This window comes from Liolophura sinensis, chromosome 6 (genome assembly GCF_032854445.1).
Source record: "Liolophura sinensis isolate JHLJ2023 chromosome 6, CUHK_Ljap_v2, whole genome shotgun sequence".
NCBI lineage: Eukaryota > Metazoa > Mollusca > Polyplacophora > Chitonida > Chitonidae > Liolophura > Liolophura sinensis.
The window spans coordinates 31,806,239-31,832,891 of record NC_088300.1 but is presented as its reverse complement, the minus strand read 5'-3'; the positions used below and the strand labels follow the sequence as shown (position 1 = coordinate 31,832,891).

Below are 26,653 nucleotides of genomic sequence, written 5' to 3'. Positions count from 1 at the left end.
CAGTATTAATTTTTGACCCTCCGCTTACACAATACTTGTTCCTGTGAGCCGCTATTTAATAATTAAAGGCGACGCTAAGAGTCACACAGATACGGAGCTGTTTAGGTCTCTAACTTTACATAGGCTATGTTGATGGACAGAAAGCTATAAGTGAAAGCTTGCATAACTGAGGAATAATTACAGTTGTTCGACCACGCATCCTTGTTTATCCACTACAGAAAGTAAGTGTTTACTTTCAACAAAAACGGCAATATTCAACGAAGCTATCGGTATTTCAACACAATTTACATACAGTTCTATTATCTTCCTTCCCACGTACCCTATACTCTCCAACTGAAAGGAGCAATATTGCCATATTGCCTGATTTGGGTTGGACTGGGTCCGTCCGATATCAGCCGATTTCCCTCCGTAGCTTTCCGTCCATCAGCATATATAAAATAAAAGAGAACTGTGGGCGTATACGATATCCGAAGGGGAAGTGCCCCTAAACCCAGTATTTCAACATGTGGTGTGTATAATTTTGGCTGAGAACGAGAGGCTTATTATTTTTAGATGGGCCTGGAATTTCTGTTTTTCACAGTTTTGTTGGAATAGTCACATCGAAATCTTTCATGTAATCAAATAATCGCAAGGTCTCGCGCAGCACGAGTGTTCCACACGCTTCCGTTAAATCCTCACATTTGTCTACATGCAATCTGTAGTTGTTTGTCGCTCTGTGGGTCTATAGTTGTCTCCCTTCACCCTGGTTTTATCTCCAATAAACCATTCTCAGTTGGGGACAGGCACAAATGTACCAAGTCCTGTGCTTTCTTTATGCTCATGAAAATATCGATCATTCAAATCAATAAATCAGTTCAATAAATGACATGAAACAATATATAGACTCAGCGACATAGCGACCTGCTTATTGTCCATACGTTATAGCATGAAATGTTAGCAGAAATCCTAGTGCAACAAAGTATTATTTATTTTTTTATTTATTTATTTTTTTATTTATTTATTTATTTATTATTTATTTTTTTATTTATTTATTTATTTATTTATTTATTTATTTATATTTCACTATATAATCACATAGTCCGCAATGATGCATGGAAGTTGTATATATCTTGCATACCTGTATGAGACGATAATATTTATTTGATGCTTTACGCCGCACTCAGGAATATTTCACTTAGACGACAGCGGCCAACATTACCCATGAAACCGGAAAGTGAGGGGGAAACTCACGACCATCTAAACCTCCCGGTACGACGGCAGAGGGAGGGAACATGATCTGGAGAGTACTGATGAGAGGCTCCCTGGGTCATTGTCCTGCTCTAGCACGCCAACTACAAGAACACAGAGGCCCCAAAAAGTATTACTATAAAACAACTGAATGTATTTGAAATCAGTTTATTGCATGCAATACATGTGAAAGACGCGCTTATTTTTAAATGCATACGTTAACCTGTATGCATTAACCTGTGTAGATATTAATAAGTTAAACGATACTGATCATTTAACACGAAGTGTTCGTGGTAAGCCTAAAATAAGGTAACATAACACTGTATACTGTTACTCGCACTTTTAAACCTAAACCGGCATTTTCCACAATATATATACGAAAAATGGCTTATGCCAAAACTTATCATACCTTCGGTTGTGTCACGCAGCTAACAAACGTTTGTTCATTATTTACTATGTGCCATATCTCGTTTAAAAAGGAAGAAAATAGGTACAAAGTAAAAACTATATCCATGTATATAGGCCTACAGATGCTCACAAACATCGTACTGTATACAATGCTGTCCATCTTTGTCAGTATAAATCAAACATTCTGATTAAAAATGGAAATTCACATCAGAGTAATAAGTCTTATGAAACATTATTGCATGTTGGTTCTAGCATTAGTGGTTAAGGGACATAGTGAGATAGTTTACTCTCCAACAGCGTTCATGCTATACACTTTAGAGTTGACACAAGGCGCAACGTGTAGAGTACAGCCACACGCTTTGTGTATGTACCCTCGACTCAAATAGCAACCCACAGTCCCAGTAACATCATCAACAGAACGTAACCTGTGGGGAGAAAACACAAAACACATTTGTTTGCTGGGAACAGTCTTGGAGGGAGGACGTGTACAAGGTTGTTACGTTTACCACTAACAACATCTGAACTGAATAAGGAGACGTATAATGATGCCCTGAAATCCAGTTAAGAGACAGTTAAAAAGATAAGTTAACTTCCCATACATAAGACGATCACTGCCGTATTTCCTAATATTTTACTGCATGACAAGACGATATTCAGGCTGTACGAAAGGGGGAACTGGACAGAGCCTCGAGGCAAACACCGTGTCTGAACAAAATCATGTAACAATATACGGCAACAAGATAATTACCTATCGGGGCATTGTCCACGGAGCTACTGACGGTATATTCGGAACAAGCTGAAATGGAAACACAAATATCATCAGTCGTCGTGATGACCCAGGAGTCTCTCACCAATGCGGTCGCTGTGAGTTCAAGTCCAGCTCATGCTGGCTTCCTCTTCGGCCGTACGTGGGAAGGTCTGTCAGCAACCTGTGGATGGTCGTGGGTTTCCCCCAGGCTCTGCCCTGTTTCCACCTACCATAATGTTGGCCGCCGTCGTATAAGTGAAATATTCTTGAGTACGGCGTAAAACACCAATCAAATAAATAAATAAAATAAATAAATCATCAGTCGTCATATAGCGTCCCATACAGGTACACGATCTATATACAACTGACTGAAATTCCATGCGGACTATGTGGTTATACAGTAAAATCATATTTATAAAAATATAAAAATATAAATATTTTTACGACGTAAAACCCAAAGCATATCGACAAATAAATATCTGAATCACTGAGTAAGCTGATAAATATTTCAGAAGAAATCAAGCAGGTCCGATGTCGAGCAAGGGAAACTGATCCTCATAGCCCTGGAAACACAATGGAATCCATTTTGTCGATGGAATTAGGAAAAAAATTCAAACACATATTTCCCTCCAAGGTATTTCTCCTATACTCTCATAGCCATCGAGACCCGGAAAATATATCATTTTGCCGATGGAATTATGAAAGAATTCTACTACAGATTTTTCTGCAAGGCATTTATCCTATATCCTCAGAGCCATCCAAACCCCGAAAAAATATCATATTGCGATGGTATTATGAAAGAATTCTACCAAAGATTTCCCTTCAAGCTTAAGGCATTTATCTTACATCCTCAGAGACATCGAAAGCCCGAAAATGTATCACCTTGTCGATGGAATTTGGAAGGAATTCTAGCATAAGTTTTCCTGCAAGGTATTTGGCCCATATCATGGCTATGGTATCCCCCAAAAGACAAGGAAGTGGTTGGAATTAAATTCCAAGAATTCCATCACAGGCTGCACCACACGATATGACTTATATTGTCTGATCAAAGAGAAGGCATCTGGTTGTCGATGGAAAGAGTTCCATCACATGTTTCACTATACGATATTTGACCTATATTGTCTCAGTCATGAAAAAACATCATCTTGTCTATATGCAATTACATGGGAACGATGTCAAACACAGGCTTCAACGGGATATCTTTGACTACGAATTTGAACTTTGATATGGAATTCGTGCGATTCTTGTGTGTTACCGGCTTTATTTCCTGTTTGTATAATTTCTTACATACCTTTGTCTTTGGAACTCGTGTTAAACGTTGTTTTGGAACTGGATCTTGCGATTATCGACTTGGAACGCCCTTTACGGACTACGAATGGTATACGAATGTCGGACATGACGCTTATATTTATCGCCCAGGCAACCGACTCCCAAACGAAAGAGAACTTTGCAGATTGGCTCAATGGAAGAGGAAATCTTGAAACTTTCTGATTCGGAAAGCCTTTTCTGATTCGGAAAATATACAGAAAGTTTTTCTGTATATTTTATCAATATCTTAGAAGTAACACTCGTTCCTACTGGACTATATATTTACCAGCATTATGGTAAGAGGAGACCGCACAGAGCCTGGATGAAACCCATGACCATCCGCAGATTGTTGGCAGACCTTCCCACGTACGGCCGGAGAGGAAGCCTGCATAAGCTGGACTTGAACTCACAGCGAACGTGTTGGTGAGAGGCTCCTGGGTCATTGCGCGGCACTGATGTGCTAACCACCTCGGCCACGACTATGTATTTGATGGTTTGGAAACCTTTATATCATATACAAGTAAAAGGGTCTGTTTTCTTTACTGCATTAATAAAATCAGAACAAACACATTTCACTTGCAAGAGGGACTGATTTGGAGACTATGTTTCATATGGGTGCCTGGTACCTGGAGTTTTGGGTGCGACAGCATCGGTTACTATTAAACACAGAACAGTGTAAGTTCATACAGCAATGTTATAAAGTAAGGCAGATATCTTACCGTGACCGTGAGGTGTATCCATATAAGAGTCTGGATCCAGACACAGCTCTTTCATCAAGTTTTCCACGTGATATGTCAGGTGATCTGGTAACGATGGGTTACGACCCCAGAGCCAGGACTCGACCTTTTCCGGGTGACACGTTCCGTTGGTCAGAATCTCCCTGCAGCCGTAGCTGAGAGCGTAGTTCACGTAATCTGTGTCCACGATCCAATAGTCTGAGCTCACAGTACCTGAGAAACAAAAGGAACATCGGTTCGTTACCAGAAGGTTGTGGTGGTTTTGCCAGAGTTTGTTTGTTCGCCTGTCTGTCTTTCATCAGCTTTACTGGACAATTTGCGGACGGATATGAATGGGAGTTTCTACACACCTTTAAAACCCTTGTGCCAAACACAAAACTATTAACTCCGGCTCGACATTTTGAACTATTTCCGCCAGCAATGTAGAGTAATCTCCCTTTGTATTACACCTGGTTGTGGCGGGGATTCGCGCTCTAGGAGAGTCTCAGGTTTTGGAGTGTGGTATTTTTCTTTTGGGCCTTCAAAAGCTTCGAATTACCTTGCTGTAATTGCACTAAAGCACTTAAGTGACAAAACTACGAAATAAATGAAAGCATGTTAGATTTTGTTACGCGTCGGTCATTACTAAGTTTAATTACACGTCCTATCCATGTTTCAGTTTCTCCAAAAGTGTACAAGCAGTTAAGCCCTGTATGAACTTTTGTCCCGTCTAAAGCCCAATTGTTTTTGTATACCAAGACTGGGGTTATGATTCAAGCCTGGTTTAACTTTTAATACACTTTTGAACAACCGGGGCCTCCGTGGCTCAGTTGGTTAGCGCGCTACCGCAGCGTAATGACCCACGAGTCTCTCACCAATATGGTCGCTATGAGTTCAAGTCCAGCTCAAGTGGGAAGGTCTGTCAGCAGCCTGCGGATGGTAGTGGGTTTCCCCCGGGCTCTGCCCGGTTTTCACCCACCATAATGCTGGCCGCTGTCGTATACGTGAAATATTCTTGAGTACGGCGTAAAACACCTATCAAATAAATAAATAAATAAATAAATAAATTTGAACAACCGCTCCCAGAGCACGCTTCAGTACACTGCCCGCAACTAAGGCCCACCGTCGTCATTGAAGACACTGTTAGGCCTGGTGTAGACCAATTTTCCTGGTGTCGAGGTACTGTCCAGAAAGCCCGAGTATGTAAAACACTCAGCCTGGGGAGTGGGCCTGTCAAAAATGTGCATTATGTAAATAATAAATAAATATTTTAAATAACATATATTTGCCAAACAAACTCTCCCTATTCAATGAAGGGAAGCCTTTCTTTATATATAGTGCACTATTTGAGAATTCCCATCTCACTACCCAGGTTAGTTATTATAAGACCTATTCAAACCCTTTTCCGGATTCTCACCTATTCCTAACTGCTTTTCTTGTTTTAATCCCGATTTCACCTTCAATTTATTTCAATTACGATTCCTCAAAGTTCCCCGTCTGTTACCTCGTTTAAATCTATACGGAAGCATATACACCACAAAAATGTGTCTTCTACTACTTAGAATCTGCTTTCTGCGCATCATTGCACAATATTTATATTTATTATGATACCTATCATCACTCTATAGGTACTTTAATAAGTGAAAAAATCTTACGTATGGTGCCAAAGAAAAATCAAATAAATAAATAAATGAACTGACACAGGTGTCACAGATGTATGCTTACCTCCCTTGACCAGTCACAATCATGTTCCCGGTATTCTTAGCATACTTGTATCTGTGCTCGTAATCACGGAAACGGAATTCTTCCGGTACGAAGGAATAGGAGCGCCATTTCAGCTCAAACCATCGGCCCTCCATCTGAAACAAGATGCATCACCACACTAAATTCGGTATGAACAGAGAGCTTTTCAGTGGCGCAAGGCATGGCTTGAGACCTCAAACTCTGCAGTAACAGCTTGTGTTCCAATCCAGCTAGCGTTGATTTGGAATGATAATAGCCCTGACTTACGAATGTAAAACTGTGTATACCAGGGTTTAAAGTCTTGTTTCGGTGCCATATTTGGTGTACAGTTCTATGCTTGGTATAAAAATAATGGAAATTGTCTTAAGTTTCTGCAGGTATGAGAGTTATTGATGAAAGTTTGAAATATGTGGCGAGAGGACACAAGGTGTCAGGTAGTGATAAGACTTAGTGACGCCGCTTTAGGCGCACCTCACAGTTGCTGGCAAAGGTAGGTACGATGAGTGAGTGCTTAGGGTTTGAGCCTGGCATATTTTATTGCAAATTATTTAAGACTTCACAATAACATCAACAAACTTATCTAGAACGTGACCTCAACACCCACCTACGCCCGCCTCTATATGTTTAACGTGACTCTACAATGGCGCTAATATTTAACTCAGTTTAGTGTTGTGGGACACAAGCTTTGAAATGACAGAGGTACAATGGTACAGTGTAGGATCACGTTGTGAAGTAGCAATAATGTGGACGATTATGTCTCGCCGATTTTGTACAGATGCTTATTTATGGTTGTGTTTAAGAGAATCCAAAAGCCGTTCAGTTACCTCGCTGCCTTGCTACCACGCTATCTCGCTGCCTTTGCTACCACGCTACTTCGATCCCTTGCTACCACGCTACCTCGCTACCACGCTATCTCGTTGCCTTGCTACCACGCTACCTAGCTGCCTTGCTACCACGCTATCTCGATGCCTCGCTATGACTCGCTGTCTATATACATATATATATATATATGTATATCGCATTCGCAGCGTTATAGCATAGCCAAAAAAAAACAAAAAAACAGACAAAAAAACAAACAAAAGACAAAAAAAAAAACAAAACAAAAGAAAAAAAGAAAAAAAAAAGAAAAAACAAACACAGCAGTAAAAGTAGCATGGTTAGAAAAACAATCGTAAATAGACAATCTCGTGTAAAAAATGAAACAATTTTTTTAATATGGCCGGTAATGGGAGAAACATTTGTTCTCTGTGTTTATTCAACTTGAGCTACTTAAAAAGTTCCATAACATAAGATATCTTTTTATCCAAGAGCGTATATACTGCTTTTGTAATACCCGATGTAATATATTCCTCGCAAACACTACAATATAAGATTCTGACCTGCATTGATGATACCACCCAGGTGCAAAGAGGCGCATTCTCGTGTACACAAAACAGCTATTCATAATCTTCGCTATTAAGTCAGTACGAAAAACACCCTATATTATATACATTCATTATTAAGTAAACCGAACAATAATCTCATCTTATATGACAGAAATACACAATCCATGAATGTGCCATTGGTACCGACGGTTAGAAGAAGTGACACTAAGGACGATCGGAAAGAGAGCTCAGTGGCTTGGTAAACGTGTTCCCGCATTACCAGGAGGCTAAGTGGTGCTAAAGCTGTGTTTCTCATCCACTGTACTGCTTCGCGGATGTTTTTTTGTGCAGTAGGCCTACTATACGAACAGCTCTAAAAAGTATATATTTTACATATGCAGGAGAGCTGAAAAAAACAACAACAACAACAACAAAAGAAAACTCAGCAAATGCACATCTTTGTGTCCCCGGCAATACATCTGCATGTATCGAGTCGATCTGATGAACGAATCTGGAGAAAACGGAAGACGGTCGGATCGATAGACAAACAGGCAGACAGACAGACAGATATCCTTCATTTATTTATTTGATTCGGGTTTCATTAACCAAGCATATTTCACTTATACGACGGCGGCCAGCACTATGGTGGGAGGAAACCGGGCAGGGCAGCGTCAAAACCCTGACCTTCCCACGTAAGTCCGGAAAGGAAACCAGCATGAGCTGGACTTCAACTCACAGCGACCGTCCCTCTCCATTACAGTTAAATCAACATTAACGATATGGTTTACATGTTACAAATATAAATCGGTACAACAGAGATCGTCATGTGGGGTATGACCATCCTTAATTTGAGCTATGACACCTTTCTCAAGTCGGGAGGTGTTGAGCGATATCGATGTCCATTCGATATCACATTCACGGAATACTTACCCTTTCCAAATCCAGGTCCCCCTTTACTTGGGCATCTTTCACCAGACAACTCTGAGCGTAAGTAAACCTTGTCAAACTTACGATGAAGATCACACGGATTAGTAAGACCGCCATGTTGACTTCAAGATGGTCGCTTCACTTGTGGTTAGTCACACAAAAAGTTCCACCCCTGAGGTGAAGTGCAAGAACATAACACCATACCAGATTATAAATATTCAACAAATCCCCCTTAAGTATGGTATAAGCGCCCTATTTAAAAGAAAAGAATTCTGAGTGTAACATGTAAATTTGTCAGTTTTGGTCTTCAAAATATTTCGGTGGAAAACTGAAGGCCACATTCTCCACTCACCTTCTTCGAGATCATTTGTAAACAAGAAATATGTCATTTTCACCATGTCGACATGTGAAATGGCTGAGTAATTTAAGGTTAAGTACGTATGTATTCTAGCGTTTCACAATTGTATCCAGAATTGTATAGACCTATATACCGCCACCCTTTTGGATGAGTCCTCCACTTACAGTGCGGGAGTATCAACTCTGCCAACGACGAAATTGTCAAGGCTCTATGTTTGATGAACCACGCCGAATTTCTAATAGCATTTTTAATCTACACTAGATATCATTTTATGCATGTCTTTTTTTCACCGAAAACAAATATGAACTATATGTAATTAAATGTTACAGATCATATGCCGAATTCTGTTTACTCGAAGCAGGTTTTGCCTTTTTTATGGATTCTTAAGGCGTCGCAGAGGCAAATTTGTCACTGTATGGAGCTTGTATTTCATTGAAGAGATGATAGTCTTGCTCCACTGGGTTTGTACTCGGTGTGATATTCAAGCTTTTGTCCGAATGTCTTTCTAAGGGAACACAATATATCACCTACCTGAATTAACACCACCTCTCTTTGGTCAATAGTATTTTGTGTAAAGTACTTACCTGGGCAGTATTCTCCGAGGGAAAACTGACATTTTCAAAGACAGAAGTTCTTAAGGTTTTGTGGACGAGTTCATATTTTGGTAGCAGAGTGCCAAATGAGTGAACCCATGGGCAGGGCAAAAGTCCCGGCCTATATAGATGTACTCAGCCTATTTTAGGGTAACTCACAGCTGTTTATTCCCACACGCCTGATTATTCTGATACAAATTAGTGCTGTATAGCATGTTCCATTCAATTCGCTTTGTTCACTCACACCACCAGGTGGATACATCGTTTCCAAAGATGCACGGAAGCCATAATTACCCTCAGATCTTAATATAAGTGGTCTTTGTGCTAATTCAACCCATCATCAGTTTCCAGCTCACCTGATACTAGCATTATTACGAATCTACATTGGCTACAAGACCTGGTAGATTGTGTCTGCCCTTGTATGTTCCACGATATCCAACTACTTACAACGTACATGAAGATGGAAAAACTCATATTCGGTTGGAACTGTTTAGGGCAAACATCTCTTACTGATCTCTGTCATATTTAGGCCTTCAGTCCAAACGTATAAGAGACACGCACGATAGCATGTGATGCCTAGTTATAAATACACGTAGAAACATCGCTTGGATCTTCGTACCAGATCATGATTTTACAAAAATGAAATATTGCGCAATAAGTTTGTTATTAGTTAATGAGTGACGGCTCATCTTAAGAACTCATAACACAAAATCGAACGGCACACACAGACAAGCCTGTTCGCTGGCACTACATTGTAACACATCAAATCTCAAGGCGCAACTCTATACAGTGTATATGTACTACTGTCTACTTCTTTTAGCGAGTGGCTTGTTGTGCTACGTGTCACTGACTGAAGGCAATTTTGGTAGCGAGTATGACTGATTTTACAGACACCTGAATATAGGCGACTCGCTAAAAGAAATACACAAGAGCTCACTACATGACAAGGACTGGAGTATTATACCGAAGATCACCCAATCACATTATACTGACACCGGGCCAATCAGTCCTATTTCTTGCTCTAACCTCTCAGTGCACTTAACACTTTGATATGACCCGACCCGGGTTTGATCCCAGGTATCCCCACTTCCAGGCGCGCGCTCTAACCATTATTTATTTATTTATTTGATTGGTGTTTTACGCCGCACTCAAGAATATTTCACTTATACGACGGCGGTCAGCATTATGGTGGGTGGAAACCGGGCAGAGCCCGGGGGAAACCCACAACCATCCGCAGGTTGCTGACAGACCTTTCCACGTACGGCCGGAGAGGAAGCCAGCATGAGCTGGACTTGAACTCACAACGACCGCATTGGTGAGAGACTCTTGGATCATTACGCTGTCATTAGATGTAAGCCGCTACATGACGAGCACAAAAAGTGGGGGAAATGTGTACAATCTCGCTGTGTGCTACATCAATGTCGTGGATATCTGTACAAGCTCGCATTATGACGAGAACACCAATGCCGTGGATATGTGTACTAACTCACCGCATGGCGAGCAAACAATGCCGAAAACATGAGTATCCTGTCGCTACAACTTTAGCACACCAAGTAATGTCGCGGAAACGTGTACTATCTTGTCATTTTACCGTCACACGAATTCCATGGGTTTGTGTACTCACTACTACACGAGCAGACCAATGTCACGCACACTTGTACTGTCTCACTATTTCACTAGCAGACCAATGACACGGCTACGTGTAGTATCTCACTACTTCACGAGCACACCAATGCCACTAATACGTGTAATATTTGCACGAGCTCTCATTATGACGAACACACTAATGCCGTGGATATGTGTACTAGCTCACCGCATGGTGAGCAAACAATGCCGAAGATATGAGTATCCTGTCGCTACAACTTTAGCACACCAATTAATGTCGCGGAAACCTGTACTTTCTCATCACACCAATTCAACGGATTTGTGTACTATCTCACTATTTCACTGGCAGACCAATGGTACGGATACGTGTAGTATCTCACTACTTCACGAGCACACCAACGCCACGAATACGTATAATATTTGTACAAGCTCGCATTATCACAAGCACACCAAATGCCGTGGATATGTGTACTAGCTCACCGCATGGCGAGCAAAAAATGCCGAAGATATGAGTATCCATTCGCTACAACCAGCACACCAATTAATGTCGCGGAAACGTGTACTATCTCGTCACTTTACCGTCACACCAATTCCACGGATTTGTGTACTATCTCACTATTTCACGAGCAGGCCAATGGCACGGTTACCTGTAGTGTCTCACTACTTCACGAGCACATCAATGCCACGAATACGTGTAATATCTCACTTCTTCACGAGTACACCAATGCCATAGATGCGTGTAATATCTCACTATTTCACGAGTACATCAATGGCACGGATATGTGTACTATCTTATTACTTCAAGAATACACCAATGCCACGAATACTTCACGAGCAGACCAATGTCACGGATATGTGTAACATCTCACTACTTTACGAGAACACCAATGCAAAGGATACGTTTAATATTTCACTACTTTACAAATACACCAATGCCAAGGATACGTGTAATGTCTCACTTATTCACGAGCACACCAATGTCAAGGATATGTGTAATATCTCACTGCTTCACGAGTACATCAATGCCACGGATACGTGTAATATTTCACTACTTCGCGAGCAGACTGATGGCACGGATACGTGTAATATCTCACTACTTCACGAGCAGACTAATGACACGGATGCGTCTAATATCTCACTACTTCAAGAGGAGACTGATGGCACGGATACGTGTAATATCTCACTACTTCACAAGCAGACTGATGGCACGGATACGTGTAATATCTCACTACTTCACGAGCAAACTAATGACACGGATTCGTCTAATATCTCACTACTTCACGAGCAGACTAATGGCACGAATACATGTAATATCTCACTACTTCAAGAGGAGACTGATAGCACGGATACGTGTAATATCTCACTACTTCACAAGCAGACTGATGGCACGGATACGTGTAATGCCTCACTACTTCACGAGCAGACTAATGTCACGGATACGTGTAATATATCGCTACTTCACGTGTACACGAATGCCACGGACACGTGTAACAGCTGACTACTTCACAAGCAGACTGATGGCACGGATACGTGTAATATCTCACTACCTCACGAGCTAGCACAATTGTAAATTGTAACATCTCACAATTTCCAGAGCACACCAATGTCACGGATACGTGTAATACTTCACTACTTCACGAGCACATCAATGCCATGGATGCGTGTAATACCTCACTACTTCACGAGCACATCAATGTCATGGATACGTATAATACCTCACTACTTTGCGAGCACACCAATGTCACGGATGCATCTAATACCTCACTACTTCACGAGCACACCAGTGTTACGGATACGTGTACTATCTGGCTTCGTTTTTTAACAATTCTTTCCCACAGACAAAGAAAATCACTTTAACAAGTTCATGCCATAAGTGTGACATTATTATTCACATAAATCAGGAAATTATGCTCTCTCTCTCTCACTCTCTCTCTCTCACTCTCTCTCTCTCGCTGACCCAGTTTGACCCAGTTTGACGACAATGTTTACATGGTAACTTGGCTGACCTCAGATAAGGGTACATGTCATTGTCTGCAAGCTGTCACTGTATCCAATAAAATGCTTTATACACATCCGCGAGGGTGCGCCTGTGGATATGTTATATACTATATATAAGCACACGAGCATCTCAAAACATCTCACAAAGGCATAAAAAGGCATTAAAAATTGTTAAAACAAAGTTTTCACATCTTTCTTAACAGACAGCGCGATTTAACTAGTTTGAATAAAAAATATTATAACCACAACTTCCGTAAACAGTAGCCCATGACATTATTCAGTCCAGGATCTTTCGTCCTGTATGTCTATAGTCTGGTTCGCTTCTTGATGATCATAGAAGGGGTGATTGTTTTTGTCTCTCGTGTGTGTTGTAAAACAAATATAATTCCAGTTTGTCATCAGAAGAGAAACGCATGCACAGTACAGTTATTGTTTGCAAGCGAATCTAGTGTCTTGGTCATGCCGTTTTAGCGAGGTAGCTTTATATGTGTACATACGTTGGCACTATAAGGTGACTTAACTAAAAGCAAATCATATCAGACCTGACAATATGCCACCTGCACCTACACAAGCTCTACACTTCGATATATTAGACTCCATATCATCGCAGTTAGGAGATATGTCCAAGTCGATAGTGTTAGTTGGCAACTCCAAAAGATATTTGCCCAGACGACGTGTTCAATTCTCTCGGTATCTAAATATTTAACCCGTACGTAGGAAGGTTTGCCAGCAATCTGCGGATGGTCGTGGTTTTCCTTCGGGCTCTGTCCGGTTTCCTCCGATCATAATGCTGGTCGCAGTCGTGTAACTCGAAATTATCTTGGGTACGACGTAAAACGCCAATGAAATAAATAAATAAATACTTAGCACGAGCGTAATCAGACAAAACTTTTAGTACCATTTTGGGTGAAATGTTCATTCGGCATTGAACTCTCATCTGCGATCAGAAGACATAGTTTTAAACTCTAAGCACTACAAAACTGTACATATTAACATTCTCTCTGACAGGTCAACGAGCAATCGTGGCGAAATAGTATGAATTACAAAGAACTGCGTAGTTGTCACTTGTTTGTCAGCCTGGCACATGATCCCTAATGCGACACTGACATGAAATTTTGGGGGGGGGGGGGGTGCCAGTTAGAATAGGCCGGTATCAGATTTTTGTCTTTTTACAAAGAACTGGTGACCTTTCTATCCACATTACTATAAGTACCCCAAAGGATGCTGACATGATGCCAAAGTGCTATATCACCTAAATTTCAGCATAGCAAAATCTGAAAAAGAATTTTGTTGCTATAGATACTACACGTGCTAGTAAGCAGTAGCAGGACTTGTGTGTTTGGATGTTTGTTGAAGGTGACAAATTTACAGTGAGCTTACTATTTACTTTAATCTAAATCTATAATCTAATCTAAACTGACCTAGTTTCAGAGAAGGAAATGGGTAGGACTTCATATATACCAAGTTGACCTATTAGTAAGTTAACGATACATAAGTCATTGACCTTTATTGTGACACTGTATATAGGAGAAGGTGTTTCTATCACTGCTACATGCAGCCATGGGTCAAAAGCTAGACTGAAGCAAAACTTAGATACGTAAACATTCATACATGTGTAATTCGGCTGGCATTTTGCCTCATTATCCCATAACCATCAGTTGCAGTGTGATATACATGAGCACCACGAGATTCGCTTTCCCGCTCGACCAACAATAAAACTGCATCAGTCCCGGAACTAAACCCTAGTCTGACTTCTTAGCCTTTAGTCAATAGTGTAGTCGATGCTTCTTTTTCGTTATGGTAAACAACATAGACCGTTATGATGCAACCAACTGTCTCGATACAGGAAAACAACTGACGTCTTGAAGCGGATCACGTTTCACTAACCGAGATGTCACCGCTTGTGATTGGACAATACAGCCAAGACTGCCTGCCATCGGTTAGTTCGGCTGTGTGACGTCGTTCACGGGATATATTTAAATTCGGGAAAGCTGGCGGAAGGCAGAAATCGGAATATTGCCGTTTCCAGAAGTACATTTAGAACAAAACCACTATTCGACATGTCGTCCTTCGTGTATTGCATAATCTTCGGCCTGGTGAGTATACATGAACTTTGAATGCCTTCGATCAAACGTATATGTTATATAACTTTAATAAGGTTAAAATCCAATATTTTGGAAGTGGTGGAGCAGGGAAGCATTTATAATGTTATATTGTTACTATCTAACTTATTGGAGTTCATGATTTTGCAAAATCTGTATGAAAATTTGTTCACCTATATAACAGTATTTTAATGTCAAATGTCAGATTTTTAGGTATTTTGCTCCGCATCTTTCTCATGCGTTTACATTATAAATTTTAATAAAGACTTTAACGTAATCTAACATTATGTTAAAACCCGAAAATAGCAATATTTTAGGTATATTGTTCCTCACCTTTAGCATGAGTTTACATTTAAATGTTAAGAAAGGCTTTAACATAATCTAACATTATGTCGAAACCCACAAACAGCAACATTCGGCGGAGCATTTTAAGATGTTTCCACTATACCTTTTACTACATTTATCATGCATGTTGTATTACAACATTTTTAACACATTTGTGATTTATGATTGCAATATATCAATAGCACAGACATTTCTCATGAAGGACTTATATAAATCGTGTTTTAATCAGTCAGATTTATGCAAATTGATGGATAATAATATATACATATGTAGTGGAAATATATTTATACTTTACATAGTTTATTTAATTAAAGATACTAAGTATTAGCACAGCTTTGTCGCATAATTCGCACAGGATATCTCCAGTCTGAATAAACTCAATTGGATATTCCAATATCCAGCTGAGTTTATTGAGATTGCCGGCAGACCTGCCCACGTACGACCGGAGAGGAAGCCAGCCAAAGCATGGTTGATGTGGAAAGTAAATAGGCCTACGTGTCATATATCACTGACGCTTCATGATGCTGTTTTCGATTCGTTTCAGATTGCCTACGCTGCTGGCAGCGGTCTTCAACGTGTCTGCGATGCAAGTATTCCACTATTTCACTAAAATCAAGTCTTTTCTGCCAAAATGAGTCTACTGAGCCAAATTCAGCCTACTGAGTCAAATTGAGTCTACAGTGCCAAATAGAGTTTTCTGAGTCTAACTGCGTCTATAATGTGTTCAACTGACCTTTAATTAATCTTTCACCAAAAATCAGATATATTATGTTTCATTAGTTATTCAAACGTCAAAAAAAAAAATTAAATTGATTTCCTATATAGCACACATTTGATTTGAACTTCCGTGTATTTCAGGACTCGAATTGCCCTTACGGAGAGAGATGTATTTTAGAGACTGTATACTGTATACGAGCCCCATGTCCCCCTCTACAGAGATGTGTCCCAGGTATAGGACTTTTTCACAGCGTTATACATAATATATTGTTACTGACATGCAGATACACTTGTAATCATTTTGTAGGCCATTCCTTTAATTTTCTGCCAGCTATTATAAACCAAAGTTATTGTTTTTCTTCATTTTTGTCTCATTTTTTTGTGGTAACGGTATACTACCATGGACTGTATTTTCATTTCTAGCTGAGAAGCCTGGCACGTGCCCCCAACAAACGGACATCGGTACTTCCGATGTGAGGTGTTTCGACGATAACTCCTGTCCAGGTACACAGAAGTGTTGCGGCAACCGCCTTAAAGTCTGTGTCGAGCCAATACCGGAGGTTCAGCAAACCAGCCGGTGTCCACCCAGGCCCCTAGGCTTATTCGGCAGCTGGTGTCGAATCATTAGGTCGGACTGTGAGTCGCACGAGGACTGTGACCAAGGATATCTCTGCTGCGATAGTGGCTGTGGACACCGCTGTACAAGTCCGCTTGTGGAAATCGAACAGGGGCCCAACTAGCTAACCCGTTGTCAGAACTCTCTTGATCAGCGTCACATCTTCATGTTTATTCCCACATCAGCATTTCTGATATCGTCATCCAAAACGTCATCTGTATAGGCTTATATGCCTTTTTACACACTGATATTACACTTCGCCAGAATGCTATCATAATTGTTTGCGAGTTCGTCAATCTTACGAGAAAGCAGTCATCACTGTAGGTGTGTTTCGTGGACATACAGTATTTGTAATTAAGCCACTCTCCTATCTCCTTCCCACGTACTTGTCAGTTTCAAGTATATTATTCATTATTCCTCACGGATACTCAGTTATATACCTAATACGTATTCTTGTATAAGCTGTCAGTACATAAAAAAAAATTTATATACGCTGCACATACCTGCATAAATAAGTTAATTCGATGTTAATTTAAATTGGAACGGTGAATAACTGCCACCTGTGATATCAAATAAACATATTGTTGTTTCATAATTTAGGCCTTACATATTTTGTTTCACATCAAAAGGAGCCAAATTTTTGCACATATGACTTAGAAACTGTTAGTTGTGACGCCAGGTCACTGCTTGGCTCGAATATCGTAACGTAAAATCTTCAACGTAAAATCAGAACTACGACAAGATATGAAAGTTATGTGTCATCTTTGAGATTGTAAAGAGACAATATTTCCTGACAAAGGCGAGGGGTGCATGCCAATGACCCATGTATTCTCACGGGCCACTGTCACTATCAAATCGTTCAAAGCCCGTCGTTTCAATCTGCCACAACGAAAAGATTTGACTGACTGGCCTAAAACGACAACCTTGCTTTCTTGCGAGATTATTTTAAAAGATACCCTTAATTGGTGTTTTGGACGAATGGACCCATTCTTGTCAGGAAGCGAAAGGAAGAGAGAACGGACCGATATTCAGGCTAATCATTACTCAACTTGCTGCAGATTATATTTGGAGAGTCTAAAGTTGCTTGGTATTGTGTTTAGTTCGCATGTAGACTAGTGTTGGATTCGAACTCCAGTTCTTCGCGCTCGCAAGCGAATACGTGAACCATTTATTTATTTATTTATTTGATTGGTGTTTTACGCCGTACTCAAGAATATTTCACTTATACGACGGCGGCCAGCATTATGGTGGGAGGAAACCGGGCACAGCCCGGGGGAAACCCACGGCCATCCGGAGGTTGCTGCCAGACCTTCCCACTTACGGTCGGAGAGGAAGTCAGCATGAGCTGGACTTGAACTCACAGCGGCCGCATTGGTCACGTGAACCATTATGCTCTAGATAATTAACACTCCTTAAATATAATTTATTTTATTTATTTATTTGATTGGTGTTTTACGCCGTACTCAAGAATATTTCACTTATACGACGGCGGCCAGCATTATGGTGGGAGGAAACCGGGCACAGCCCGGGGGCCGTAGAGGCCGTAGAGGAAGCCAGCATGAGCTGGACGAACTCACAGCGACCACATTGGTGAGAGGCTTCTGGGTCATTACGCTGCGCTAGCGCGCTAACCGACTGAGCCACGGAGGCCCCTCCTTAAATATAAGCCACCGTACATCAGCGAGTCAATTGTATACGGCTAGTTCTATACAATATGACTCAATGTTTTACAGTTCTGATTTGACACTAGACTCACATCACCATGTCTTTTATTCTTGGTCGAAAACTACCTATACCTTTCTATTTTAAGTCATGAGTCACGAACCACATATTTGTTACCGGTTATACACAAGGGTATTGCAATGAACCCATTTATTTCTCATTTATCACAGAGGGTATATACACATGTAGTACAGTTTGTGTGCGGCAGCCTCTACGCATGCCAGATACAAGGTTCCTCCAATCCACACCGTTGACACAGCACAACATACTATCACACTACACACCACTGATGTATTTATTTATTGACTGGTGTTTTATGCCGTACTCAAGAATATTTCACTTATACGACAGCATTAAGGTGGGAGGAAAGCGGGCAGAGCCCCGAGGAAACCCACGACCATGGTTATGTACGCAGGTTTCTGCTAGGCCTTCCAATGTGCGGCCGGAGAAGAAGCCAGCATGAGCTGGACTTGAGCTCACACCATTTATGTACAACCTGAAACGTGTACATGTATGTACAGTATACTGTCAATGCATCACACTCGATTAAAGCATATCATTTACTGTGATACAAAAGAGAACTTTATATATAGGGGTGAAACACAGAATTACATGGGCAATCCATGAATTCACTAGAACAATCCAGTTTACAACAATACTACTCCAATAATATAAAACTGAAAATAAGGATTCCTGCTGATGACACTTTAGCACATTCATCATTCATCACTAATTTGTCATATATCAATTCAAAATCTATCACTTAGATGACCCCCAAGACTTTCGTTGAAGTCTATATGTTATCTTAATAGGACTGGAGTTTATCTAGAGTCGGAAATCGTATAAAATTGATGTATCCTTGACGAAGAAAGCTTTACAGCCTTACATGAACCTTCATCACACTCTAACCAGACAAACTAAGCATTCCTGACCACGGCATACGGTACCGTGATATTTCGTACCGCGTAAATCATATAACGTTGGACAGTTGGAATGGTAGACTTTGTCTATTAAAAAAAAGAAAACACTAAGTTTCAGTATACGTTACTTACGATTGAACTATATACTATTCCGAGGTATAGATATTAAAGGCTCTTTTAAGGAATTTTCCAACAAACTCAACACAACACCATTACATGGCTAAAGAAAGATAAAAAAAGCTGGCACATTTTGTCGCATGATTATTAAGGTCAGAATATAAATATGGGTAATATATAATACACTATACTATATACAGCATTTAGAATCTCTTCACATGGTCTATGTGCATCAACTAACAACATCAACATCACCACCATCATCAGAAATAAACGTCACATTTCATGAAGCTAAAGAACCAACTAGTTAACCTTTTCTACCGTGTGTCAATGGAAAATGCTAGCCTAATCTTCCACATCAAAAGTACCACGACTAGGCTTGTGTTCGTCACACCTCTATTACATAACATGCCTAAAACATTCTGTATTTCTTTAAATCTGTATGAAATAGACATACACTGACAACACTCTTTCAGACTGAAACACAACACTTGCAAATGTCTTAAAGAGACATTCCATAATACTTTTTACGGTATACTTCTAAAAAAAAAAAAAATAAAAAAAAATAACAAAGAAAAAAATCGATGTGAACTGTATGGTAAATACATACGCGTGCGTAATTCTTTCTGGAGTAGGACCTTCACTTCCCATAACTACACAATGAACGTCTCTATTAAACCATGATATAAAATTACATAAAACCTCAAATATACAGCCGTTATAAAATGGTAAATGCCCATGAGTAAGAATTTAATCGCCAGAAAACAATTAAAGACGTACAACACAGAATGTAAAACAAGAGCAGGGTGTGACAGCTGGCAAATGGTCACACATAACCGGTGAAATACGACCTCTTTGTCAATTTACCACCGGTAAGGTTTTATTGAAATTATTCATGAAAACACAATCAATAAGAGTCTTTATAGCACAACACTTAAAGTGAACTATTAACAAAAGTCTTAAAGATTGGATCGCCCAACAAGTTTGTCAGGGGTATTCTTTATAATGCAAGACACTGCATGCAAGCATCATATAGGCTGTGGATGCCTTTGCTTTACATCGGGGGTTTACATGTCATACACTCTGCGCAATAAAATTACCGCGCAGAATTATAAGGGGGGATAACTCAGTTCGGCCTTCTGTCGTCTGCTGCAGTTGTCTGTCCCTAAAAATGGAGGATAACGTCGATGTGTCTCATACTAGCGAAGAATTGCTTATTCACGTCGCCCAAAAAGTGTAATTCAACCGCGGCGAGAATATTTAGCGAATACCTCCTCGAAAAACATAAAGAGAGTTTTGAGGCATACGACCCCCTTGACTCTTCACGAAGCTTTATCGCACTTGTACAATGTCGCAAAGAAGGAGGTACTCACTACAAAGCAAATTCGGTTGAAAGTTTCCGGTACGGACTGCTATCTGAAAGCTCCGCCCCACTGTAAGAAATGTGACATCTTTAGAGGCCCGGTATTTACCGATGCAAATAAAATGTTCAAGACAGCCATTAATGAATGAAACAACTTGGCCATGGTACAACAACCCCTTACCCGGTCATTTGCGAAGTTGACAGGAAAAAGATTTATTCCTACACTGACGTCAGTCTCAAAACCCCGTATGGCTTATTAAATAAAGTTATGTTTGACGTGAGACTGTACTATTGTCCACAAGGACTTGAAAACATGGAAAAGATGAGTAAGGCCACATTTGCAGTGAAATGACAAAATATCTTAAAGCTTATGACAAAGATAGTGTTTCTGATTTCATGCCAGAAGAACCACACTCACCCATGAGCATGGTGGCTTCAATTCAAACATTCATGGCTAAACTGCATCCCGATGTGGACAGGCTCTGGCAGTACCCAAAAAATTCGTTCCTGGATACAGAAAGTGTCTGCTTTACTAGGAAACCGCTGGGGAAGGACACCATATCACACTTCATGTCCAAACTGAGTGAACACTGTAATCTGTCCCAAATACATAACAATCACAGCATCCTTGCCACAAGGGCCACGATATTTTCACAGCTCAACTTTAGCGCGTCACAAATTATGTCACTTTACATTATAGGTTGTATATGCATCTAATAGGCTGTGTCAGTGAATTTTACATTGTGGGCTGTATATGCATCTAGCAGACTGTTCCTGGAATCCTTTACATTATGGGTTGTATATGCATCTAATAGGCTGTGTTCATGGAATCCTTTACACTGTGGGCTGTATATGCACCTAATAGGCTGTGTCAGTGGATTTTACATTGCTGGCTGTATATACATCCAATAGGCTGCCATGGATATTCTGTAAAGTGTGCACCAGAGATATTTGTACAATATAACATATGTGCCTATTACAGGTAATCTCATACTTCCTGTTCTTTCAGTGTCTGAATTTCTAGTCGTTGTAAGCAGATTTAACACATCAAGCCTTTACAAAATCAAGCTAAGGCCTGCATTTCAAGTCACACACATACACATTGCAGAAGACTGTGATTATGATGTACACGATTACCAAAACCTGCCCTATTTCTTCCAAAACCTTAACTATCACTCGCTATGCACTCAAAAAAAAAAAAAGAAAACAAAAAGAGGCCCAAATAGTGACTTTGCCTATACAGGCCACACGGGAAAAACATTCTTTTAACCAAAAGTGTATTTAAAGTTAATTTAGGCTTAAATCTTAATAGTAGCCTACATGTTTCTACAAAATTCTTACAGAAAAACCAATGTGATCATAGTCCAATTTACCAGGGTATCTGGGTTTAATAAATCTTCATTAATTTTTGAATAATGGAGTCCACAAGTATCAAGCTTTTCATTCACACATTTGACCAAATTCCAGTCTCTAATCTGTAGTCTAATTCAAAAGTAAACAGATTTATTCATTATGCCCACAATCAGTTCTCAGTAACTCAATTTTTTTTTCTCATCTTACACATGTTTTTATGGACTTCTTTGTTTTCTAATGACATACTCGTGGTCTTTTTGGTGCAGGAAATTAGAGTGGCTGGAGCAACCCACCATCATTAGGCAAGCTGCCATCAAACTTACCCACACACCATATCTCATAGTGGAAGACAAGCGGCCTTCAATAAACACTGGATTACTCAAACAGTTGATGAGTGCAGTGTAAACCTCCATGCCTTAAGTGCACCACTAACAATGAGAGCAAGGAAATCTACTAACTCCCTGTCCCAAGGCCAGGATTCCAAAAACATGCACTACCAACTAGTGAGTAAGCATATGTAAGTTCAATATGAATTTACGTTTGCAAAAAATACAACATGTGACTGTGAAAGACGTGAATATTTTACAGTTATTTACAGTCAATGAGGAAATCTATCACAGATTTTTATGTGTGGGGTCAAAGGTCAGACCGAACCAGACATATCCTCTTGTACACGCCATTTTTCCTCGTCTTCTCGCTTGGCATCCGGTTTTAGCTGGTTCCTCATTCCACCCAAGACGTTCGACGTAGCCGCTGAGGCTAAGATGATTGGCTGTACTATGGTGGGTGGAATCTGTCTCAACACGCCTCCCACAGCACCTGTCAGGCCCTTCTGGTCATGCTCATCCGTTGCCACTTTAACAATGTTCTTAGCTGTTCCTGAAATTCCCTGGAAGCATAAATTTACTTATTTATTCATTTGATAAGTGTTTTATGCCGATTTTAGTTTAAGAAGATTTTTAAAAGTAAAACACCTTAAATATACTCCCTTTTTGTCTAAGATGTGTAAGATAAAAAAGAAAATTGTAAATTGGTAAAATCAACATTTTAAATCACTGGAGTTATCTGAGTTAACATGTACTAAAGTATAAATTCTTCACAGAATTGAACATATTTAATACAGAATTGTATAAATTCTTCACAGAACTGAACACATAGAATTGTACAGACTGAACACATTCGTCACAGAATTGTATAAATTCTTCACAGAACTGAACATATTTGTTACAGAATTGTCTGAATTCTTCACAGAACTGAACATATTCCTCATAGAATTGTACAGACACTTTCCAGAATTATCTTCCCTGAATGAATATTCTGCATGAATACACATCATGACTGCAGAATGCGTAATCACTATTGCACAGCAATGTGTCTGACTACACCTGTACTGTCTGCTGACATACTGACCTCCCTGAGCACCACATAAGCATTCGTCACTCCTTCTCTCAGATCAGAAGGCTGCATAGATCTCTTGATTTTGAACTGAAGCTGCTGGTACTGGGTCTGTTGTTGTCGCACACTAGGTCCAGGGGAGACCATGTCATAAGTTAACTCAGCCACATACTGGAGAGAAACCAGCAGAGAGATAGACACAGTTAAGATTTGTTTATTTACTTATTTTTTTGGATAAACAAAATGGCATAAATAAATGACTGGGGACAAAATGCCCAATTGGCATTAACTGCAGGTGACAAAATTACATGAGCATGACCTTCATAAATATAATTTACCATTGGGACTAACATTCTCTCATCTTTGATAAATAATTACCTCAGCTAATTGTAATAGCAGTAAAAGCCAAATGGGAACTGAACTAAAAAAAATACAGCTTTAATACAAAAGGTTTATGAATCTAGTTCTAACCCTTACCTGAACAGATTGGACAAGCCGATTGGTCAGCTCCAAAACAGCCATGGCAGTGGAGGTGGTGAAGGAGGTGGCGCCTCTCTGAATTCCCCTGACCAGTCTCCCATCTCTTTGGTACTGTTCTACAGGCAGCCAAAATAGGTCCCGGATACCCTGAACTGTGAGCAAGAACAACAAGTACTCTGGATTTTAAGAGTGTTCTGCCAAAATGTCAGCCATCTTGACGTTTCCCAACTGAGTTTATACATGGTCAACATGTCTAATTGGGGGGGGGGGGGGGGGGGGGGGGGATTGGGTGATACAAATCCAAAAATTAAGACTTCACAAAGGGTATTTATGAAGCCAAAACCTGTATAAAACTTGAGAAATAAAAAAAAACGATTCCCAAAGATAAAACTGAAATCATTTCGATATTATTCATTTGTTGTAACACAAGGTGTTTATTCATCATTAGAATTGTTTATTAACTACTGTACTACATATATTTCCACACGATTCTGGGGTCCTGGACACATTTATATGTACATGGTAGAGTTCGAAACGTGAATATAGATTCCACTGCCTTTATGCAGACTTTCTGGAGAAAAGGTAGATTATGAAAATACAGCCTACCTATCTGGACAAAGGAGTACATGGGGCCTACCCCACCCAGTATACTGGGGATCTGGTTCTTCTTGATGTCCCCCAGCCACTCGTTCAGGGTGTACTGTAACAGTTTGTCCACACCCAGTAACCTAGTTGACAGATGAGCATTTATCATGCTGAATTAGACCTCCACGTTGGATATATGAACAGTTGCAATCAAAGTGCAATACATATTTTACTATCAATAACTAGCATGGTACACGACTTAAATACTGATTTCACTCATATCCCAAGAACATTCCTTGCGCCCTTCCAACATCACTGAAAACTGCTGACTGCTTCTCTTTGCATGACTAAATCCTATTTTTGTACTTCATATACTTTCTCAGTTCTTTGGTGGTTTGTGTTAAACATCATTTTGGGAATTGGCCTTGCGATTATTCATCTGGAGTGTCTATTTTGGTTGACAGCTGGTATAAGAATGTACTGTTTGAGCGCACAGATTCAAGGTTGTCAGGTGAATCAGATGAATCCACGCTTATAACCCATATTTTCTGCATACTTCCAACAAATAGCTCACATTTGTTTTCATGAAGATTTATACTGATTAGATTCATGGCAACACGCAGGAAGGAATACTTACAAGTAAATGTGCTTGTCAAGGGTTAACAACTTAGTTACATTAAATTACAAGTTTACTGATGAAAGGTTTTTTTTTTTTTCAGGAATTTTCACTGTAGTTGTTTTTAAAGCAGGGGAAACAAAATGGTTTCCTTTCATTAATAAATTTCGGCAGCTGTAATTATAAAATCAGCATAGCATAGGTGCACTATAATGATGAAATTGCCGCTACAACAGTGGCATTATGTAATTCAGTGACTTTTACCAACTTAGCCTATTTTGAGAACCATTTTTTTAGTCTAAAATAAGCCAGCTTTTCACATCAAAACTTTTAAACCTCAATATTAAACCTTTGTGTTAGTAGACGAAGTTAAAAATTCACTCAGCATTATTCCTAGAACATGCACATAGGACAAAAGCTTGTCATTTTCAGTGTTAATCTTTTGGTTTATCTGTTAATGTTGAGCATTGTTGTTCTTCTTCTTACCCATGTTTGTAGTTAATCCTCTTCAACCTGAGCTCTGAACAGTTCAGCTGAGCCAGTCCAGCAAGAAGGCCAGCCAAAGTACCCTGCCAAATATAACATAGACGATTACAATTTGAGAAGGGGTGTACATGTGTAATATACTATCACAAATTGCAGTGTTAACATGGAAACAAATAAAGCCCTATGCTGAACAAAGTTCAGTGTACATAAAATGAAATTTTTTCTGTGACAAAAAATCTGTATGACACATACAGAACTTTATGGAAGTTTTCAATGAAGATCTTTTTTCCTGTTTATTTAGGTGAGGTAATTCCAATTAAAGCTTCACGTACAAATATCTGTATCACAAGAAAATTCCTAATAGAATGGTTTTTCATTATCCAAGTTAATTAGTAATGTCTTGTTTTCTGCAGATTGCAATGGTAATGAGGATTCTGTGGAAAAGTTAAATAACTGTTAAATACTGAGTCTGGATGCCACACCTGTTCCATATTGACTCTCTTGCCATGGTAGTCTAACCGTATAGGTACATCAGGGGAAAAGACAAAGGACCTGGAAAAAACCAACATACTAAGATCAAAGACATCATACTTTGTAGTCATTTGAAAGACTCATAGTAGTTTAAAAAGCAGTTAGTGAATACTTCCTCGTGTTTCCAATCCACAGAGAGACAGTGGGGGAACAGGGGGTAGGGCTGAGGAATTGTTATAGGATAACAATCAGATCAAGTGATTGGTAAAAAGTCATGTAAGCAGACCCCCATCTCATGACTTACTCCAAAGCTAAGATTTCAGAATCAACCCTGTATTCATTTATTTCTTAGATTGAAACTACATTCAAC

General features: G+C 39.8%; 3 protein-coding genes across 4 annotated transcripts in view; 1 reads left to right on the top strand and 2 right to left on the bottom strand.

Moving 5' to 3' along the window:
• Nucleotides 1-1,379: 1,379 nt before the first annotated feature.
• LOC135468935 (purpurin-like) lies at nucleotides 1,380-8,760 on the bottom strand. Of its 2 annotated transcripts, XM_064747424.1 has the most exons (6): nucleotides 8,445-8,756; nucleotides 6,133-6,266; nucleotides 5,531-5,637; nucleotides 4,411-4,641; nucleotides 2,384-2,431; nucleotides 1,380-2,060 (listed from the first exon to the last, which is right to left on the bottom strand). In XM_064747424.1, exons 1-6 carry the CDS (start codon nucleotides 8,556-8,558, stop codon nucleotides 2,014-2,016), a joined length of 681 nt encoding a protein of 226 aa, XP_064603494.1. In that variant the 5' UTR covers nucleotides 8,559-8,756; the 3' UTR covers nucleotides 1,380-2,013. The 2 variants fall into 2 exon arrangements, with proteins under 2 accessions (XP_064603494.1, XP_064603495.1); XM_064747425.1 differs by lacking the exon at nucleotides 2,384-2,431 and having other exon boundaries at nucleotides 8,445-8,760.
• A 6,216-nt stretch (nucleotides 8,761-14,976) lies between these two features.
• LOC135467773 (perlwapin-like) lies at nucleotides 14,977-17,370 on the top strand. Its single transcript, XM_064745613.1, has 4 exons — nucleotides 14,977-15,091; nucleotides 15,987-16,028; nucleotides 16,301-16,391; nucleotides 16,583-17,370. The coding sequence occupies exons 1-4, from the start codon at nucleotides 15,056-15,058 to the stop codon at nucleotides 16,897-16,899; spliced, it is 486 nt and encodes a 161-aa protein (XP_064601683.1). The 5' UTR covers nucleotides 14,977-15,055; the 3' UTR covers nucleotides 16,900-17,370.
• Nucleotides 17,371-20,096: 2,726 nt separating this feature from the next.
• The window catches only part of LOC135467094 (autophagy-related protein 2 homolog B-like), a 54,666-nt gene continuing 48,109 nt past the window's right edge, over nucleotides 20,097-26,653 (bottom strand). The window contains exons 38-43 of the mRNA XM_064744854.1: nucleotides 26,295-26,364; nucleotides 25,813-25,895; nucleotides 24,732-24,853; nucleotides 24,123-24,277; nucleotides 23,661-23,816; nucleotides 20,097-23,139 (exon numbers count right to left, since the gene is read on the bottom strand). Of these exons, the coding sequence (XP_064600924.1) occupies nucleotides 22,894-23,139; nucleotides 23,661-23,816; nucleotides 24,123-24,277; nucleotides 24,732-24,853; nucleotides 25,813-25,895; nucleotides 26,295-26,364 (832 nt within the window). The 3' untranslated portion in view covers nucleotides 20,097-22,893. The remainder of the gene's footprint in view (nucleotides 23,140-23,660; nucleotides 23,817-24,122; nucleotides 24,278-24,731; nucleotides 24,854-25,812; nucleotides 25,896-26,294; nucleotides 26,365-26,653) is intronic.

Excerpts from the sequence above, each read along its gene's own strand:
- LOC135468935 (XM_064747424.1), bottom strand. The coding sequence starts at position 8,558 with ATGGCGGTCTTACTAATCCGTGTGATCTTCATCGTAAGTTTGACAAGG. Across the intron at positions 2,432-4,410 it reads GGATACACCTCACGGTCACG|CTTGTTCCGAATATACCGTC; the intron begins GTAAGATATCTG and ends TTTCCATTTCAG. Across the intron at positions 2,061-2,383 it reads CGTGGACAATGCCCCGATAG|GTTACGTTCTGTTGATGATG; the intron begins GTAATTATCTTG and ends TTCTCCCCACAG.
- LOC135467773 (XM_064745613.1), top strand. The coding sequence starts at position 15,056 with ATGTCGTCCTTCGTGTATTGCATAATCTTCGGCCTG. Across the intron at positions 15,092-15,986 it reads ATTGCATAATCTTCGGCCTG|ATTGCCTACGCTGCTGGCAG; the intron begins GTGAGTATACAT and ends GATTCGTTTCAG. Across the intron at positions 16,029-16,300 it reads GTCTTCAACGTGTCTGCGAT|GACTCGAATTGCCCTTACGG; the intron begins GCAAGTATTCCA and ends CGTGTATTTCAG.